Genomic DNA, 21,776 nt, shown 5'->3' on the forward strand with positions numbered 1-21,776 from the left:
TACTTACCTATGACTTGAAGTAAAATGCCCACTCTGTGTGTGCTCACTCTTCCTTATTTACACTGACCCATACAGGAGGGAGCCATTACGACCTTTCAGCTGTAATTCAATAAAAGTTCCGATCTGCATTTAGAAAAATAAATGGCCCATGAGTGGAGGAATATTTTTCTCCCCCGCTGGATTATGACAATAAACCGTTTTCTGCGTTGGGGCAAAGAGTGCGAGGGGTGGGTGGGGGGGCGGTTTGTGGGAAGAAGGCACCTGCTGGTTACTGGAAAAGACGCTGTGTACCACCACCCTGCGGTTTGGATATTTATTTCTTCAGGCCTTAATGGTTAGGAACAGTGAGCAAATAATAGGTGCAGCAAGAACTTTTCTTTTGCTTCCAGCAGTGGAGAAAGTTGTAATTCTGTAGGTAAACACAGACTGGAATCATCAGAGCAAAGGAGAGGTCAGTCTTGTAACCTCGACACTTCTGCAACAGTCCACCAAGAGCATTAAAAAAATTAAAAAAAAAACACAGAGAAAGAACTGAAAGTAAAAAAAAAAAAAAAAATTATGCGTGCCTACATGATGGAAAATTCACACATTTCACATTTCACACATTTGCTCTGACCCACCTGGAATCTTAATCTTGTCATTCAGTGGAACTCTGTGTGTTTGCGTGTGTGTTTAGGGGCAAATGCACTCATTTTGCACATAATTGTGTGTGAGCTACTATGCACGGAGGTGTGAACGCAAAGCCGTTTGACACATCTGCTGGCGTTGCATTGATGTATGTGACAGCAGCAGCTTGTCTTCCTTTCCCACAGCTCTGTGAGGCCCCCACCTTTCACCCAGCACCTCGCTACTTAGAGCAACCTGACTACCATGCAGACGCGAGCGTAAACACACACACAGATGTGCACAACAACCTCATTCACCGTTTGAGCTAAAATAACACACTCAGAGTAGCTTATTGCTTTAATATGATCTGTCACCCGAGCCAAATAGGCCTTCTGTGCACAACAAGGCCAAAGCAGCAGCAGCACTGCAAAGTCTGCAGGCAAGCAGCCAAAAGGCCTGCAAAACAGCCCCGCTCATATCACCCCCCAACACGCCTCAGAAGACAGTTACACACACACACACACACACACACACACACACACACAAAAGTACAGAAAGGCCAGACAAAAGAGGGATGATTGCTCTCAATGTGCTACGGGCCTTGCTGTATTGTTCGAGAATCCGGGTGCACTGGGTCTTATTTTGGCACCCCCTCATCCTCTTTGCCTGCCTCAACCTGCCTCGCTGCAGGGCTGTCCTTGTGTGGCACTGCTTCTGTTCCACACACTCACACACACACACACACACACACACACGCACGCAAAGCACTTTATCCCCTTATCAGAAAAGGAAGGCTTCGCTCTTTGCTCAAACAGTCTCATGTAGCAACTTCCGTTGTGAGCAGCTTGTGTTAGGCCTACGAGGGGGATTTTCACAGTGCTGATGTCCCCAGAGACAGGCTGATGCATCTGCCTCAGGGACCAGACGGTCCCCCAGCTGTGGCCGTAGAGGATGATAAAAGCATGCCACAACTTTTGTTGACGTCCCCCTGAAAGCCTAAATAATGTTTCCGCAAAAAAAAAAAGACGAAAAAAAACCAACTAAAAGCGCTGCTGTGTTTATGATAGACACTTTAGCTCACACTTATATCCAGAGATACAGTTTGTCATTATCATGAAGTGAGTGCACAGAGTTGTAAAACTTTACGCATTTATTCATAAAGACGTACGGGAGCGTTATGTAAATGAGTTTAAAGCAGTGTAATGTCTGAGTGTGGCAAGCATCGACTCATTTAGGCCCAGACGAGACAGCCACAATCACCAGCCAAGGGTAAAACCCACATCCTTCAGGGTCAGCCTCAAAACAAGAACTTTGATTTGCCCCACTGTAAATACCCAATGGTGTGATTGGTGGCCTTGGGAAGCACAGAGCCAAATGCACTGCTGCAGAAAAGTGTTTTGGGCTGTGCTCGTAATAGAACGAAAAGGGAAGTAAACGAAAAGGGTGGCAGAAAGAAGCAGGGTGGGAACGCGAGGGGGGGGGGGGTTCAGGTCCGCTAGAGAGGAGGAAGAGGAAGACAGGTGTACAAGGTTTTGCTCAACACATGTTGAAACGTCCTCAGTGTCTGTTGAGGGCAAACGGAAGTTTGCTCGCAGGCAAGTAGGCCCCACTGCAACATGTGTTCAACTGTCACCCCGCTACACTGTCGAGTTTCAGAAGTTAGATAAGGATGCAGCTTGTTTTCATATCTTTTCAAGACTTTAGTTTCAGTGCGCTAGCACAAACAACAAGGGCTTCCCTGACCTAAAACTTGTGGTATCATTAAAATGATTCATTAATGCAACAAAAAAAGCTCACACAGCTGCCATTTTGTGTACTTTGTGCTAGACTCGGGAGTGCTCCTTACACTACCCAAACATTATTTTTTTTTATGTAATTCAATACCATGCATACATAGACAGTCCAGACATAGTTTTCACTGTGATACATGCACTCCACATTAATTCTTGTCTGTTATCAGGGGCCTATCAAGTCCATTTATACGACGAAAACAAATATTTACACTTCAAATATATTCAGTGCAGAGCTGGGTCACAGCCAAAGCACGTATTGGCCTTTGCTGTTCAGATAGAGTTTCACTTTGTCCCTGAAAAAGAACCCAGCCCTTAACTAAAAAGGGCTTGTGTTTAATGTGTCTCCCTTTGGACGGCAACATATGTTTCTTTCTTTTAAAGGAGGCAGAGACAGACAGACAGACAGAAAATGAGAGGAGAAGTAGAGAAAAGTGCGAAGGTGAAGGAAGGAAACAGGTCGCACTGGGTGATCGTTCAGCTGTGGCATCGTGTTAAAGTCCTGGCAGTCACCTCGCTGAGCAAACACTGCCTCCCTGTTGAGCTGATACGGGTTTTGTGCAGGGAAGGCTGGGCAACGCTCGGTGGAGATTGTTCGTGTGGTCTGGTCTGGTCTTCGAAACGCCCACGTGCAGTGTGAGGAAGAACATAACTTTGCACTTTTCACACGATTTACACCTGAACTTACCTCAAAATGCTTCAAAGCACAGATACAAAAGAGCAAAGCAATGCTGCAGTGAAGATAAAACACTATCAGGAAATAAAAGCATACACACACACATACACACGCAAAACAAAGCAGGGCTGGGAACGGCACACCCATTTCTTCAAAACACAGCCATCGCCTTTCACTACTTTGTTAATACCAGACATTTTATATCAAGCATTTTATTTGTTCTTCATAGACTTCCATAATGCTTTCAGATGATGCGACCACTACTCTGAGAGGAGGCTAGTAAATCTACAACCTTTAGCATCCATTTTCAGCTCTGGATGCATATTGAGCGCTGCTGTTTAGGCCTCATGTGTGCATTGCCTCCCATCTCCCAGCTCTATCTTGTGGTTATGATATCATAGAGAGAAAAACAAAGGCATTCTTTCCTAAGTGCACACTAACACATTAAATATTCATCTGACCACAGAAACCCCTCTGAAATGGGGCTGGTGTGGAGCACCGGCACCCCTCTGGCCCTCCAAGCCCTGCAGAGTAGAAGTCAAATGTTGGCGGTTGGACTTGACACAAAGCAGCTATAGCCGGGGTCAGCTGGCCAAAGAGACTCTTTTGGCTTCTGTATGCGGCTCATTTAGACAGCTATTAAAACTTTTCTACAGGGAGCAACAGTTTTCTTTTTAAGACACTTGCCATGTGCAGAAATGGCAAAATAATAATAATTAAAAAAGGAGGGCTGTCGCAGAGTAGCGTTCAATTCCTGCATGCTTCAAGCTAGACGGGCAGTCCGAAGCTCATGCCCTACCACCTCTGATCACAATTTCCCAGTAAGGCTTACAGGCTCACACAGACAAAAGGGACGAGGAGTAAAACTGAGAGGAGGTGCTGAAAGTTTCAAGCCACCTCCCAGTCGACGTGCAGTGTTTACAGCAACTGCAAGGCCAGGGTTAATGAGCGCCAGGTCTTGTTCTAATGATGCCACCGCTCGCTCCCTCCTTCCAAACATCGCCCTCTCACAAGCCACTAAACCCCCTGCTGGAAGCTGCGAACAGTGTGTCGCTAAAGCGTCCCTGCCAACTGGAACTGGGCCACGGGATCCACAGCTCAAGTGCGTTCATGTGCATGTTTGTGGGTAACTGAATGATCACTTTCATCCCTAAAGAGTCAGCCAATTCATCTCAGACCACCAGTGGCCACAGAAAAACTGACCAATTATCATTTTTTTCCCCCGTGCTGCCTGTCTTTTTTTCCAACCAGAGAGCAGTGGGATGTATCATTTCCCTGACCTCAGCCGTTTGAGGTGGTGTAAATCTCTTAATAACTACACAAGGACACATATAGGGGCTATATTTGGAGGACTGCTTCCCCTGGCCGCCCCTGCTCTGGCTTGGAACAGACAGTAGCCACAGTGTCTATGTGGGTTATGGAGCCTGGACCAGGCGCTCTGTGTGTGTGTGCAGAGAGAGAGAGAAATATTCTGGCTTCTACCTTCCATCAAAGTTTAAAAAGAAGGCCACATGTGAATAAAAATGATATTACAGAGCGTGCAAGAGCATACGAGTCTATCCGGGATTTGTTCTGAGTAACAGCACAGAGCAAAGTGGCAGGCCAGAGGGTGGACTCAGTCACACGCACTCACACAAACAGCTGCAGAGCAGCAACACGACTCCTGTCTCTGCTCCTACAGATTAGTCATGACTGACTCTTTTTCTTCTCACACATTTAAAGTTTCATCCAACTCCTAATGAGTGAATGCAGAGCGACAATTTTGATTTGAGTGCCTGCTTGTGTTCACATTATGTCGGAACATCACCCCTCCATGTATGTGGCTGCCTGCGTGTGTGTACGGGGAGGGGGCTTCAAAGCTTGATATTTCTATATAGTTTGTAAAGAGAGGACGGAAACGAGGCGGTGGGCACAAACAAATGGACAGAGCGGTAAACGAGAGGAAACTTTACCCATGGGTCAGCCTCGGAGGGAAGATATATTGCCCATGGGTCAGTGGAGAGAAAGGACGGGCAAAATCCATATTGGTCCGTCTGCCTTGCCCCCTTTATATAGTGATAAAATATTCAAATCCAGCCATTACTTCACATTAGGCCACTCTGTAGAGATGCCAGGGAGAAAACCACAGAATGTATACATGCTGGTTCACACACAGTTTTGGTGCATTGATAGTTACATTAAAATGTCTTCCTCCCATTAGAGGCACAGCCCTCATCCGCACTCACGTCTGACATTTAAGGTGTGTTCACATGTGTATTTGTACATGAGTGTGTCTGCACAAAAAGCATGATCAGAGGTTTTTTTTCTCATCTCATCGTTTCACTGAACAGGGCATCAAAGTGATATGGGGGCTAAGTGTGTGCGAGTTAGGTACTCGGTTGTATTAAAGAAGCGCTGCTTCGCTTCTTAGAGTTGATTCTCACCTCCTGCACACACAGACACGCGCTAAAGCCTCTTTCTCTTTCCCTTCTCTTCGTTATGTTTAACAGCGATGACTGTATGGTCTGCTAACCTCGTCTGGGTGTTTCCTTCTGACTAAGTGCTGTGTCAGTCAGACCTGAATTTGCGTGGGTGTGGGTGTGAGAGACGAGTGGTTATTGGGGATAGATGCACGCACTTTTTCTTTTCTTTTAATCTTGTTAAAAAGACCAAAAAAAGCACTTTTGACCACAGAAGAGTGCAGCAGTTGGTAGTGTGTTGTTTCTTAGACTTTAGGTTCAGGGAAACAAAATTCCTCCAGTAATTATTTTTGACCACTTACGCTATCGTTATCTGCGGATGACGTGGCAGCAGGTGCAGCTTGTATAACATTTAGTGTCTAGCCAATGTATTTCAAGGTCTGCTGACATTCTAATAATATTTTTGTATGTGGAAGCTGAAAACATGGTGACAGTCTCTTGCTCTCTCTCTCTTTTTTATATATATATATATATATATATATATATATATATATATATATATAAATAAATGAATTGCACTGAAGCATACTGATGCTCGTCACAGTCCAAGCTAATTTTACACTAATTACAGTTTAGACAGGAAAAGTTGTTTTGCCAGGATGTGTCAAACCGCTGTGCTCCAGAAAGAAATTAGGGAGAAGGGGAATTTTCTAATAGGACTCTTGTTATTGTGTTTGCTATTTTTGTACAAGCCTGGCAACAAGTGCCAATTTTCCAGGTTGTGTAGGAGGTAAAATGTGCAAGTGCTTGACTTTTTCTCCTCCTCGTCTTTTTTTCAGGGCACAGGGTGAAGTTAGAAGACCCCCAGAAGATGCAGTTCTCAGACAGGCTGTCAGAGATCGAACGCTACCAGCGGAGTATGAGGATAGGCCCAGGAAACACCAATCCTCGCCAAATCCACCAACCCCACCTTGGCACCACACCAGGTAAGGAGGTCCACTGACATATACGAGTACAACCAGCAAACTTTCACATCTCTTTCGAAAGCACTAGTTCTGAAACTGTGACGCTGAATGAGTGTGTGTAGGGAAAATTCACAAACAAAATTTGCTGTTACTTTCGTGCTGACCTTTATTTATGATTCAACTTGGACCCTTTTTATTGATAGTTTTTGGCTTTTGCTTGACTCTGAGCACACACACACACACACACACACACACCTGAAAAACTCAACATAGCTACATCTAAAAATACACAAACCTTGTTGTGAGTAATTTTATTTGTTGGAGTTATTTTCTTTCTACTGAGCTACACCCACAAAGCATCACTGTGCAGAGGCAAGGATGCATCTCATCTACCTGTGACGGGAAGCTCGTAAACATTAATGGCGACCCACATTATTTAGCTTCATGACAGATGTAGATCAGCTGAAAGAAACGAGTTCAAACAAAGTGTGCATATTTCTAACCGTGTTTATCTAATTTTCCACAAACATATTTAAGAGAAGAAAGTCATCTACAGCCTATATTTTCAAAAATGAGTTAGAAGGAAGAATATGTACACTTTAATTTGGCCCTTTAACTAGAATGACTTAGAACTGAAAATCTCCTTTAATAAGCTGAACATATTTGGTTTAATTTGACTGAAGTAATTGAATCTGTTCATATGTCAGCACAGCACATGCTGTTCACCTCACCCTGAGCTAAGCCAAGAGACTTTCATGTTCTCCACAAACTTTCCTGAGGTCTGTTCCACTAATCTAAGAGCTGTTATGTGTTGGCCGTTCGAGGGGAAGCTCATGTCAGCTTTGTCCCCGGATGCCCTGCGCTGGTGGGTCTGGGCCCCACAGTGCGCAGGGTAGAATCTGCAGCCAGGTGGCACGGCCGCCGCTGCCAGCCGGGCTTGGCCAAGGTGCCGAAGCTGGCCTCCGCACACCGCGCAACTACAGCCTCAGGAATGTAGCAGCCTTCCGCTACCTTGGCAATCACGTCAGTCTGAGACTGTCCGAATGTGTAGGGGTGCGGGGGGAGGCTGGGGGGAGGGCTGAGAGTCAGACAGAGGTGGTGCGACTGGAGGGGAGGAGGCTGTGTGTCAGCTGTGGACAGCTGCGTGGGTGAGGATGACTCTTCCCTCTCTGTTGGAGCCTCTTTAACAGGAAGCACACATGCCTGAACGCAAACTTCGGCCCACTCTCTGGTTCTCATGCTGGCTAATGAATCTCATTACCTTTGTATCAGCATGCTGCTGTGTACAGGAGGGCTTGTTTGGGAGCTCTGAGCCGTGTGTGGGTGGAACACTATCAGTGTGCACACTGTTTGGCCTTGTGCTTAGCTTAGCCAGCACTGACTCACCAGTATGGGGCTATCTAACAGCTGACTGCAGAGAACACGGGGTCTTTCACCCTGCTCTCCTCTGTCCTTACTTACTGTTGATATCGCTTTTGTTCCCCTGCACGGCATGTACCGAGATGAAAACACGTCAGCCATTTTAGAAACACCAACGACAGGTTATGCTGAAACTAAACGGTGCGGCTCTTCGACACAATACAGTCACTGTGATGATCATTTTCTGAGGCTCAGGGTTTGGCGTGTGCGCCGCAGGTTGCCTGCCAATAAAAAGACCCCTGCAGCAAAGCTCACACTTTAGGTTTCTGACTTGAAAAGTGGGCGGGGGGAGCGCGTGGGCGGGCCGGCGGGGATGCACGCCAATCGGCGGGGAGAGGTGTACAGACACGGTCCAGACAGCAGACGAAGCGCTCGGCTCTCGTCTGCCTCACGCAGGATTAGGACAGGAATTAGACTCGCCTGGCTTCAAAGGCCTGCAATGTTGCAACACACACATGTAGTCGGAGAGCAGACACAACACGTTAACATCTCTTGGAAGTGTCAAGAGAAGTTAAAGGCCTTGAGCTTCAAGTTACAGCTGCCGGTGACTCGAGGCTGTCTATAAGAAGCGTATGTGAGTGAGACAGACGAGGGGAAGGGCTGTAAAAACCACACACCTTAATCTGTGGTATTACCATCGTGACGGCACACCGCAGGGCAAGAGTGGTAAAATAATTAAATAACAGGGGAGAGAGCCTTTCTCCCTCCCACCTCGTCTATCTGCTGGCTGAGCGGCAGCCCGTGGATGTATGTTGTGGCACGGATCCCGCAGAGCGGTCCCGTATGCATAGGAATGGTGCACAGACAACAGCACGACAGCATTACGAGCAAAGCTCAAACAAAAATAGACTTGTTGTAATAAATCCCATCCAGAGACACAGGGAGGTGTTTACATATCAACAACACACACGTCTCTGCTTTTGACAATCCCTGCCAGACGCTGTTGTACTTTGCAGATACTTTAAGTCCCGAGCCTGTTTGTTTGAGAATTGCCGGGTGATAGATCGCCCATCAACATGTTATAATTAAATGGATTCCCTTCTTGCTGTTACAAAAGATGTTTTCCATTATCCGAGGCCGGAACCTCACCCCCCCCAACCCCGTCCCCTCTGAAGATGGCTACAAAAAGGAAAGCATAGTGTCACCCTCCTCCTAAAGCCTCCTTGCTTCATATTGTTGTCTGAGCCGTGAAATACTGTCTCAGTTTGCTCGTCAACAGGACACGTCTGCAGACATCAGCTACCGCTGGATTCTTAAATCACACCGAGACAAAGATGATTGCACCATAAGCACACTGAAAATAAAACACGCACACGCACACACACACACACACACACGTAGTTTCATTCTAGTGTTGCAAGTTCTCCGCTAGTGCCCCAGACAGACAGGGTAATTAAGAGCTCATTACAGTGCATGCAGTGACAGGATTCCTGCGCGCTGGCAGACGCTACACTCGCTGCTTGTTTTTGTTCTTCTGTGTCCACAGGTAAGCCTGCTAGACATGTGGAATGATTCTCAGCTAGGGTGGAGGGACTGTGTGTGTGTGTGTGTGTGGTTGAAAAATGCATGGTTCAACTCGTGCAGTCAAGCAAATCTGACACTCAGACAATCAAGTACTAAATTGTTATTCTGGTTTTCAAAACCTCAAGTGAGCTACATGTGTATACTATGTGTATCTGTGGGTGGCAGTTTTTTTTCTTCCCTTCCTCTGATACACAACGTATTCGACAACATTTACAGTCTTAAGGGAAGCAAGCAGCTGATTGAAAATTTGATTTATATCAAAGTGAAAAGTGGAAAACAGATTCCAGTTTTACCCTAATCCGTTTTAAAAGGAGACAAAACTCAACAAGCCCTTGGCAGAGCCTCTAACAGACAGCCGAGAAGAAAGACGCTCTTTTAACTTTAAATGTGTTTTAACAGTTAGAGAGGCAGGAGGGGGGAGAAAAGAAATGGAGCACCAATTTAATCATCCAAAAAGAAAGTCCTGGCACTTTTGAGGTGGTATCACTTAACATGTTATTTGTTCCAACACCTGTGTGTTCCTCTCTGAAGATGAATATCAGATACTAGCATAACGTTCCACCATCAAGTCAAGTGCTCAGGGCTTTGATGAGGGCCCAAAAGTGTGTGTGCGTGTGTGTGTCTGACTCATGTGGTGATGTTGCTGAAAAACTCGGCATAATCTTCCAGATCTACTATATTACTCACTACATTTTTTTTGCCGTATTCAGCGTTTACCCGGAAAGCTCTTGCCCGTTAATGACTCTTCTACAAATGTTGGTACCGCTGGCGTCACGCTGCACAACTGGCGCACATCTGCTGCAGCTCGGCTCTGGCGAGCTCGCTCAGTGCGTTCAGGCTGTGGCCTCTGAGTTGGAATTGACTCGAAAAATTCCCGTTTGATGGAGGACCGGCCTGATTCAGCCCCTCCTGCCTCGTCCACAGTGACCACACTGTTTACTCCACATAAACAAGCCGGCCGGCCCCCCAGGTTCGAGGCAGCACTCTGCTACTGCCGCAAACTGAGAGGCTCGCGCTAATTCACACATCCCGAACGACATGATCAGCCAATTAGAAGCAAGAGCGAGACAGGAAATTAGCGCCGTCAGGTAGCTGTGGTGTAGACTTTAGAGTATAGCCACCGCGCTCGTTGGGTTTCATGCAGACTTCTGCCAAAGCCGAGCAGGAAGCTGGCCCTCTGAGGCAAATGCAACTAAAACGAGCAGGAACTGGAACAGTCCTTTAGACACTCTGTTTTACTTCTGCACTCCACTATTTACATAATATGTCAATGGCCGCCACATAGTTTATTTGTTATGGTGCCTGAAAGCTTCACTTGTGGTTAGTCTCTTTTTGTGACCCTGAGATGAATAATTCAAACTGAAAATGTTTCTTTTCTTCAACTGAGGAAAAAAAGCTCTTTTGAAGCCCTGGTGGGGAAAACACACACACACAAAAAAAAAAAAAAACAAAGAAAAGGAGAAGTGAGAGCGAGATGTTTTTTACCAGACTCAACTGTTTGTGTAAGTTATAATTTCACATCAGAGCCGGGCCCAGTTTTACATTTCAGCAATTACAGAAACTACATGTGTGCCATGAACAGTCTCTATTGAGTCTGGGGAGAGGGGAAGGGCGGGCGGACGACGAGCCCTGAAAGAGAACATAGGATTTTTCAGCCCATGTGTTTGTTTTTGCTCACGTTATAAGTGAGGGCTCAAAAGACATATCAAATGTCCCACATAGCTGAGCCAAGGCCGTGTTCCTCCCCTCTCTAACACGCTCTCTTTCTCTCCCCTTCCCTCGCTGGCGTCTTTCTTTCTGTCTTGCTCGCTCTCTCACATTCTCTCCCTGTTGCGACGCCTAAGGCCTGAGCGAAACAGGAAGCCAGCACAAGGACCAGCATTCACTGTCTCAATGACACGCTTCATTACGGCAGGCGCATTACATGTCTCAGAGGCGTCGCTAGATCCCGAGTCACGAGGATGGACGCCATTTTGGCTCTAACATCTTCTCAGCCTCCTCCTTTCATCTACACATGCACTTCAAAGAGCAGCACGTGTGTTTATATGCGAGTCCTCTCCAAAACTACACTGGCACCACCCCAAAAGCTTCTCATTAGTGACGCGGTCGCCGCTTCTTCCCTTCTCAGCCACCGCCTTCCTCACTCCTCGGCTCCGCCCAGGGCTGAGGGGCGGCCGGCCGTCTTATTAACAGGGGTAATCTGTGCCTCTGGTATTGACGTTGTCTGCTGGCCAATCAAAATATTTGAAGGAAATGTTTATTTTCTTGAGCGAATCGCACCAGCTGCTTGCAAGCCTTTCTGAATAAGGCCATTTATGTTTAAGAATTTGCCATTGTGAGGCATAGTGCAGGACCTCTCAGTGACTGAGTGCTGATTTGGGTCTTTGCAAAGGAAGTGGAGGAGCTCCAGGGGAAGCAGAGATCGTACACTAGTTAAGCCCAGTGTGGCTATAGGTGAACAACCCAGCACCGCCCTCCTCTCTGCCTCTGGCATCCCCTCTCCATCCTAATTGCCGCTACAGGAGGCTGAGGGGGGAGGGTGTGCAGAGTCACGCTGAGGTTAGACGGCTGATCGATGCTGTCGTTAAAGGGAGACGACACGAGAAAAATTTTATACACGTTTTTCTGCCTGTATGTTGAAAATATTTACGCATATTTGATGAAAAAGTTTTAAACGAGACGTAACACTATCCGGAGGCGCGCAGACTGGGCTGTCACGCAGCACATGTGCCGAGGCGCTCCACGCAGCTTCGTGCACGTTGTCGTGTAACAACTGCGCCGTCTCAGACCGAGAGCAAACAGCCAGCTGTTTGTGCTGCGGTGTGACCGTCCAGTGTGAAGCAGGGTCCCACGCGTTGGGCCAGTAGCTCCTCGACCCTCCTCGGCTTCCTGACAGCTTGGCTGGATAAGCTTCACAGATCCCTCCGGTGTCTCGCCTGAAAGTCCCAAAAATATCTCATATGCACCCATCGAGCATGTTTTTCCAAGCTTGGTCTCACTGTGGTGAGAAAACCACCCCTCCTCTTCCCAGCCTTCACTGCTCAGTCAGCAGAGACCAACCTGTGACAGGAAAACATCTCCAAATGTCCAGATGTCAAGACGGTTCTGCCCAGTCTGTCGAGAAGGCGTTTTTGGATTGTGTTTTAGATTGCTAAGGCACAGGCAGTGACCTCCTCACCCTGTACACGCACACAACTCGTATTAATTCCCAGAATTGCTCTACTGGCTTGTTTATAATGCCCACATCCTGACATATTGCTTGTATTGTGTGTGTTCTTGCAGCCCTGTGGCAGGAGCAGATGGATACCCCCACCCTGAAGACCTGCAAGGTGGAGGAGGACCTGAGACCGTGGCCAGGTGAGACACTGCAATGCACTGCTTTTTTTTTTTTTTTTTTTTTTTTTAACCCACACACTCTTTTGGTCTCTTGGCTTTCAAGGTTATTTTTATAGCGCTCATCAAAAACCAGCTTGACAGGGAGGTTTCTAAAAACACATACACAATAAAATGCCGTCATACAGAAAATTATACGAGGACAGTTTGTGCAGTTTCTGAAATACTAAAAGGCAATCAATAGTTATAGATAAAATATAAGCAAATTAAATTAAACATATTTAAGTAAAAATCAAATCAGAAACCTGTCTGAGTGTCTCAGACTGCACACTGGTTAGTAAGGGGAAAGACGTTTTGATGTGTTTAGTAGGTCATGGTTGGTTCTTGCAACAAGTCTCACCATTACACTTCATACTTGATAAAAGAACTAATTTAACTAAGCATGAGACTCTGTATTTATTTTAGGATGTTGTTTATGCATGACGGTGTCTTTGTGCGTGTGTTTCAGTTTGAAACCAAGGGTGTTCGCTAGTTGCGAAAAAGCAGCCTGAAGGGTGAAGTCACTAGTAAGGACTTGTGTGAGCAAGCGTGCAAAACACAGTGGAGTTCACTTTGAATATAAGTCTTTAAAAACATCTCGCACTGATTTGTTTTAATTACTAAACGTAGTTTTTCCAAACTGAAAGGAAAAAGCTGGAAAGGGCGCACCAGCGTACCAACGATATTAGAGTCTGTTTCATTTTGCCTGTAGGGCCAAACTACATCACACGGCGTTCCCGTAATGCCACCATCCGCTTTTCTTTTCTTTTTTTCTTCATTTTCTTCCACTGCCTTTCCTCCTTCTCCTTTGTTTCATTTGTATCTTGGCAATTTTGATCAAAAAGCCCTCTCAGTCTCGCATTCTCCTACGCACAACCCACCACTCCACACCGGACGTGCTGACTCATACGCTCACGCTGTGACGAAGTCCCGCATTCAGACACAAAATGACTTTTAGATTTAGCACTGTGGTCTTGCTCTCTTTTCTGCATGTTATCAGATACAACACAATGTCTAAGGCAAAGAAGAGAAATGTGTCTAAGCACTGACACAGCAGAATTATACGTGTTTGTTGGTGTTTGTGGGAGACACTGAAAGCAGTGAGAAAAAAAATTTAACAACAGCAATTCTCATGTAGCTACAATCCCAATAACTGGTTAACAAATACATCACACCAGTCACTTTACAAGTGAGTATCATATCTCTCGCAGAAAAAGATTTACTTAACAAAAAAATATTTTAATCATGTCACCTCGTGTGTCGACGCATTAGGGAAATCTCAGGGTTTTTGTAATCACAGACTTCTTTTTCCCTTGCTTGTGTTGCATGTCACAAGTTGAGAACATGCAAAATTATCTGCGCTCACATGATAAAGTGCTAAGGTGGATGAGGCTTTGGGGCTGCCGACCGTGTTGCCACAGTACAGAGGTGATCGGTATTTGCATCCGACATGATGCTCCGGCTCCAAAGCCTCGGCGCTTAAATAAACACCTGGAGATCATTTGTGTTCATTTGGGTCTCCTATTCTGCAGCACCGGCCCTGCCGTGGCGTTACGTTACCCTGTACTCGTCGGCCAATTATCAACAGCGCCTTCTCAACCTAATGGCATCCACTGTTCAAACCAGTCAATAAATCAACCAGGCGCTTTCTGCTTGTGAAAGGACTTAAATCCCTTCTCGGGAGTCCACAATGCAGAGCAGCTGGGCCTTTTCAGGGATTATATCAGAGAAAAAGATTAGAAAACAATCTTATTACACAGCACAGAGGCTCTTTCCACGTAGCCCCACCAGCCCAGGCTTCTCTCTTTTTCCTCCTTCCACTTATTTGCCTGAGACACCCTTCCCTGGGTGCTGGCTGTCACAGTTTGCATCAAGCCTGAGTAAACATTTCACAGGTGAACGCCTGGATTTGCATCCCCCCCATTGTCAGCCACCACATTCAGGCACACGTGCATACACACACACACATAAGCCCGTGCACAATTACACACAGAGACGTGACCGCCTCAAACCTGCCCTTATGTTAACAACCAAAATCAGTTTCTCCCGTATGCAAACGAGACAAACCTCCTGTCATATCTGGGTTACACGCTTGAGTGTGGACTAGAGGACTTCTTGACCTAAGCAGAAAGGAGGAGGGCTCCACCCTTGGCACTGCAGAATTCAAAAAGAGCATGGCGCTGCACTTCAGAGCTCATGCTGGAACACCGTGTTCTCTATAAAAGCCCCGATTCCCAGCTACCCGCTTCATACACTCAGAACATCACACACTGTGCTAGCTAGGCCTCTGGGGTCCATCCTTTATCCTGTCCCTGCAATTTAGTCAACACGTTTCAGATGAGCCTAATGGAGATCATGTGTGGTTTTGTGCCGTAGAGGTTACAGGCAGCAAGTACTCGGCTCAGTTAGGAAGACCCTCTCTGCCAAAGATACACCACCGTTACCACAGCCGCAGCAGCAAACCCTGCACTTATGTTGGGTGGGGGAGGGTGGGGATGCAGGAAGGTATGCAACGCAATCAAGAGGGAGAAAAAGCAGACTGCAAACTTTGCTTCTCAATTACAGGACAGTTTGTTTAGCCCTCTCCTCCAGAGGGAGCTACTGTACTGTACCAGACTCCTCAGGGCTCCCAGCCAAAAACCTGAGACTGCACAAGCCCATTAAGGTGTTGTGATAAGCGTCCAGTCCAGTTTCCCCTGACGGAACACAGGAGTCGATCCCCACCGCAGTTTGGCCCACACATTTCCACCGACTTCAATTAAGCGGAGATCGTGTGCTGCGTGGGCGGCAGCAGCGAGAGCTGTCGTGTCCCCAAGCCACAGAACCCCTCCCCAGTTTCACCCCGAAGCCTAAATTTAGCACAGAGTGGGACAGATGAAGGGACAGACAGGGAGAGAGAGTGAGAGACGGGGAGAGGGAGCAAAAGCTTTTTGAGAGTCCGGTAGGAATTAGTAGGCTGACTCCACTTCACCCGAATCAACAGCAGCTGAGGGCTTGGATTTTCCTCACGTGAAATCAGATACGGAGCCCGACTCCTGTGCCTGGTAGACTCTGGAAAAAGAAACAGCCCCCCCCCCCCCCACCACCACTACTAACTCCCTCATCCCCTCCAAAAAAAAAAAAAAAAAAAAAAAGGAAATTCAACAGCAGCAATGTGTTGCTGGAAAAAAAAAAACAAAGAGTAAAGCTGGGGCCATGGAAATTGCAAAGGAACTGATTTTTTTGCAGCTGAAAATGGACCCACTTCTCCAGACACAGGGAAAAGACATTTCAACAAGACCGTGGCACGCAAGTTTGGCATTCTCCCCCCTCGGGGCTGTGGCGTGCAAGCGCTTGCTATTTGACAAATACAAGCTTTCTTTTCTCTGCCATCCAAATCCACATTTTACACTTGAAGTCATGTGGGCACACTGGACCCATGGAAGCCACACGCAGACAAACAAATAACCACGGGCGCACACAGGCGTGGACTGAGCGCATACTGTAGGCTGACATCAGGTATGAGGAACACTCACTAGTCTTTATGGCATACAACCAGGTCAAGGGCGTTTGTTCTGGCTGAAGGCCACCTTACTGTTTTGCAAAATATCTGAGTGTCATGAACACAAAGACTCGACGCGCTCAACTTGCCAGGCAACAATTAATATTTCACACCTTTACCTGGGAATTTAAAAGTGTGTCTGAAGCCAGTAAAACCACAACAGTAGCAGGTAATTTTCCCAGTGTTAGCATTTAGCTTACATGCAATTAAAACAAAGTGAAAATAAATCAAAGGTATCATAAGTACATTAAGCAGAAACTTGGAAAATAACTGGTGCTGTACTTGGACTGAAACACAAATACTATCGGAGGTGTCAGTCGGCAGCTTTCATAAATCTGTGAATGGGTTCGTTTCCAAAGCTCGGGTGGTGTAAGATCAGCCAATAACACTCCTTAGCTGAGCGAGGAGGGAAATATGGTGTTTGAGTTACTTGGTGACAGTAGTGGCATCAAATCTCAGAGCAGCAAACCGCCAAGCCGAACCCTTCAGCAATATTTCTATTTCCCTTTTGCCAGCTGAATAAATGAGAAAGTGTGCAGTGAAATGGCAGACATAGCAGCCTGGTTCAACTGTGCACCGTTACCTGTCAGATTACACTTGGCAGCGACTCTGACAGGTCCTTCACTGTGATACACATTAGTTTAGATATACACAGAAACACAATTTCTCTTCCTGCGTCCCCTCCCCTTCTCTGTCTCTCTGGCCGTCTCCGAGTGTGACCGTCTGCCTCTGCCACCTAAATATGATTTATGACGAGCCGCACAACAGTGCAGCGAGCCGTCGGTGTTTATACAAAGCACCCCTCACTACAGACAATGCCTCTTTTCATTGCTCCGAAAAAGATAGAAAACTGTGCGTTGCGTCTTTTGAAGCAGTGGTGGGAGGGCTGTGGCAAGGGGGCCTTTTCATAACTTCAGTCTTGTGCACGGGGCTGTGGGATGATGTGCTGTCAGTGCTTGATGACTGTTATTAAGCAAAGAAATGTCTCAGTTCATTACTTTGAGCAAACATTTCCATGGACCGGTATATCGCAAGAAACTTGAGCTCAGAATTGGGGGTCTGGGGAGATTTGCTGCTCTGGAAATGTGGGTCTTTTTTTTCTTGCGAATAATAGAAAAGAGAGATCTCTGAGTTGCTGGTTTCATAATTGCAAGAGCAGTTTGAATGTTTTCTGGCTCTTTCCAACCTTTTGTTTTTCTGTTTTTATAACAGCGACTACAGAGCTCTTCCCGCAGAGGACCACCTTCCCGTCTCTGTCACCGCTGACCGACCCTCGCTTCTCAGATCCCCGCATGCACTACCCCGGGGCCTTCCCCTACTCCGCCAACACCTCCAGCACTGGCATTAGTGGCCTTAGCATGTCAGCCTCTACTAGATACCACACCTACCTGCCACCACCCTACTCAAACAACCAATCCCAAAACTTCCAGTCCAACTCTTACCTGTATTATGGTACAGGCTCTGGATCCTACCAGTTCTCCATGGTGGCTCCGGGGAATACCGGGGGCGAGCGCTCTCCCACCCGCCTACTGTCCTGCTCGGGGGCTACAGGCACTGGTGGGACCAACAGCCTGATGAACCCGGGCCTAAACACCCAGAGCGAGGGCGTCGAAGCCGACGGCAGCCACAGCAACTCCCCCACAGCCATGAGCGCTTCGGGTCGCTTGGATGAATCTGTCTGGAGGCCTTACTGACTGACAGACAGCTAGACAAGAAGAGAAGGAGAAAACAAAGTAAAGAGGATGATGAACAAAGAAAAAAAGAAGCTGAACACTGAAAGAAAAGAAGAAAAAAAACAAAAAAAGAGAAATGCTGCATGTTTGTCTTTTATTTCTCCAGCACTCGCTTTAAAGACCTTAAGCTTTTACCAACTCCCCCAAGACTTCTATTTGTTTTGTAAATTCTTGAACTCCTGCACTGTACCGAGGTACCGTCAAAGAACCGGAAAAGCCATACGAGCTGACGCGTTACTCGGCAGAGACTGTAAACAGAAGAGAGAGTAAAACGAGAGAAGCCGCAGTAATGTGTCAGCATCATTTGTCTTGTGCAAACAGGTACTCATCAAAGACAAATGAACAAAAGGCGGCGGAGGTGTGATCAATCAGCACAGCTGATGAACTGAAAAACCGCAGCAGAAATCCCTCAAACAGACCGATCCAGCTCACTCGGCGGGCGGAGAAGAGAAGTCGGGCTGGATGTCGACTCCTGCGAGGCATGGCTGCACTGCTGTAGCAATCCTTCCTTTTTAAAGCTTTAATTTCTGTCAAATTTCAACATTGTAAAAAATTATTGAGTCAGTTGTGAAAACATTGTCAGTTGCACCCAAGGCTGTTTCGTGCGCTCACGGTGGTTATGCAGTACCTTATTGCCTAATTTATTATCCAAATGGACACATTAGCGTTTGGAGCCACACTGCGCAGTGGATGTTTCGACACAACTGCTGCATTATTGAGAAACAAAAGCATTTTACCTGTCATGTTTTTAGATATGACTTCTCCTCTGCCGCGTCATCAGTCGATCACGTTTCAACAGGACAGTGGCTGATATTTCAAGGAATGTATAAAGACTAAAGCAGAGGAGGGTTTCTTGGTTTTTTTGTTTTTCTGTAGGAGTCCTGTTGTCTCTACTCTTTACTTTTCCTTTGATGTTCTTATTCAAGCCCTTTTCTAAAGAAAAAAAAGTCCTAGTCTGGTATTTTTAAACTGGATGAGACAGTTTACCTTTCATATTTATTTGAGCCAAAATTTGAGGAAATGTATGCATATACCCCAAATCCTTAAGCATTTCTCTCTGCCTTTCCTTTTTTTTATATAAATATATATACAGTATATATACCATGTTTTGTTGTTAAGTATAAATTTGGAATTTGTGTAATATATTGCTACTAAATTATAAAAAAACCAAAACCTTTAATGTAATTTTTTGCCTTCCAATGTAGCTTTGATGCACTAAAACTTTTATTCCTGAGTGAACAGTGCCCAACAGCATCTTCTAGAGCTGTAAGCTTTTAAAAAAGTTCCAAAATTGCCTTCCTGCGCTTAAAAAGACAAAAAAGCCATTTGCTGAATTTTTTGCACTATGTTTGAACTTTCATTTCTCTCTTTATTTTTGGGTTTATACATTTACAAATATCCAGAAGCGTGCCGAACTAAACATGATAGATATATAGACATCAACTTAAGTCTTTCGCCAAATAATTTCGTGATCAGACACACAAACACATTCCTGCACCACAGGTGTGTGTGCGCATTCCCCCTGTCCTGGGAGGGCCTTTCCCCTTTAGCTACACATGTGATCCCGTGTTTCCATAAATTAGGAGGAGAGGATGAAGGGATGGAGGAAAACAGGTGGGGTCAAAAGGGGTATCTTCTTACAAAACCAGGGGCAGTTGAAAAAAAACCCCTCTGTTGTTGTGCACCGGTCCTTTTGTTCTAAATAATCAGTGAGTGCTTTGAAACCTTTTATGGCCCCCAGTCTAATTTACTGTCAGTGCCAGGGGGTCGTAGCTCCGCCAGCTCTGCCTGCACACATCGCCTTGGCACGAGGTGTGCTAAAGATATCTACAAAAAGTATCAGGTATCCAGTATTTACCAGGAAACTCTTTCACAAGAATGAAGATGATTAGTATTCACGACTCTGAAAGTTGGCGGCTCATGTGATAAACAAGTAAGCTTTAATGTCAAAGTGAGAAGTGATCCAAAGAAGCTAGCATTTGCAGCTCAGGTAAAGGAAAAAAAAGTATGCAAGCTGTTTTGTATGCCCTCTGCCTTATTCCTAGTTTTTTTCTAAATGACAACGTCTCATTCCTATCTCCCTTTGGCCTGGATATGCCTGAAAACCTTACTGTATTATAGGCAAACATCATGCAGCTAGAGAAACCACCTACGTACTGAGATTTGTGTGGTTCCTTCAAACACAAAAAACCAAAGATCTTCACAACTGCCTGTAATACTGTTTGGATGTTTTCGATGGAGAAAATGTGTGGCAAAAAATATCATTGTTTTTGTTTTTCTTCTGCAAACAAGCCCAAGTGTGTGAGTAAATCTTATTTTTATTGCGTGTTAATTAAAGAGCACAATGTTACTTTTTTTTTTTTTAAACAATCCCTTTCCAGCAAAATGTTCCTTCATCTTGCTCTCTCCATCTCTTTAATGCTCAAAGCATGTACATCTGAAACTGGTATGTTAATTTAAAAAAAAATTTCACCATGTATGTAATGATATCAATAATGCTTCTATACTGAGTGCTTGTAAAGTTTGCGATAATGTAGTTTTTATTCATTTTAATTAAAAAAAAAAAATGTGTCTCACTTTTGTCTCCAAAGCTTTTTTTTTTTGGAGGATAAGATTTGTAAAACATGGCCACACTTCAGGCTCACAGCTCCACCCACCCACTTGTGAAACCTTTTGTTTACAGGGAGCAGCCAATCAGAAAAAAGGCTCAAAGAGAACATAAAAACAGAGCCGAAAGGCTTCAGCTACTACAGCAGAGTCCAGGAATGAACCATTATAGCCCCCCTTCAAAGGAACTCTTGGAGTGAAATGAATAAATCACACCTAGGTAAGATTAAAGTTGCATATTTATGGCCACATTCTTTGAATTTATTTGCTTAATTATAAAAACAATAGCACAGTGTAGCAGTACTCCTAGGCTTGTGAGGTGTTGTAGTTTAACAGGGCGAGGTGTTGAGGGTTAAAACACAGGGGGGGTACATTTTTAAATCGTCTCCAGAATCCAACACACCATCACATCAGCTGAGAAATGAAGAAGGAAAAAGAAAACCCTCATAAACATCCATGGGACCCGATTCCATGCCAGCACATTCTGATCCAGCAATTTCTGTACTTCTAACTTCTTCTGCTCACACAGAAAATACCACGAATGCCACCGTTTTCATCTCATAACCTTACATTTGCTGGGTTGTGCCCAGTAACCCTCTAATAATTCTCCTCCTCTCTCCCATTAGCGAAACTCTCGCTGGCAATTCCCCTCGCTTCCCAGAGGTTTGAAAATGCCTCAGCTGTCAGCGCGGTGGTACCCTGAGCGTAAATAAAACGCTGCTCAGGAATCCAACACCACCCTGGCAGCCTCCATGTTAGCGCACGTCGGCAAGTCGTCACTTGTTAAAAACAATACAGAAGTTTGGAATGTCGGCGGCCTTTTTTAACCGATGGCGCGGTCGTTAATTTACACCGCGCTGATGGCATCTGTTTGCCCCATTTGAAGCCGAGCCATAAGATTAAACACTTGAGATGCCACCTTGCGGGGTGGTCTGATTTCAGATGTGGTTATCCTGACACCAAACACCCACAATTCTTCGCTCTTTAACTAATGCCACCTGTTGATGTGCTATGAAAGGCTTTCACTTTGTTTTTCACTAATTTTTCACTCTTTTGTTTCCTGTGTTTATACTCTTGCATTTTCTCTTTCTTTGCCTCTTTCATCCTTTCTTCTCGTTCAGCTCTCTCCTTTCTTTGCCTTTGT

At 45.6% G+C, this 21,776-nt stretch overlaps 1 protein-coding gene across 2 annotated transcripts in view; it reads left to right on the forward strand.

Moving 5' to 3' along the window:
* The window catches only part of runx3 (RUNX family transcription factor 3), a 47,680-nt gene extending 27,133 nt beyond the window's left edge, over positions 1–20,547 (forward strand). For both annotated transcript variants that reach the window (XM_063499254.1, XM_063499252.1), the window contains 3 exons: positions 6,311–6,457; positions 12,662–12,736; positions 17,505–20,547. In XM_063499254.1, the coding sequence (XP_063355324.1) occupies positions 6,311–6,457; positions 12,662–12,736; positions 17,505–17,986 (704 nt within the window). In that variant the 3' untranslated portion in view covers positions 17,987–20,547. The remainder of the gene's footprint in view (positions 1–6,310; positions 6,458–12,661; positions 12,737–17,504) is intronic.
* The last annotated feature ends 1,229 nt before the right edge of the window (positions 20,548–21,776 follow it).

Source organism: Pelmatolapia mariae, linkage group LG16_19, assembly GCF_036321145.2.
Source record: "Pelmatolapia mariae isolate MD_Pm_ZW linkage group LG16_19, Pm_UMD_F_2, whole genome shotgun sequence".
NCBI lineage: Eukaryota > Metazoa > Chordata > Actinopteri > Cichliformes > Cichlidae > Pelmatolapia > Pelmatolapia mariae.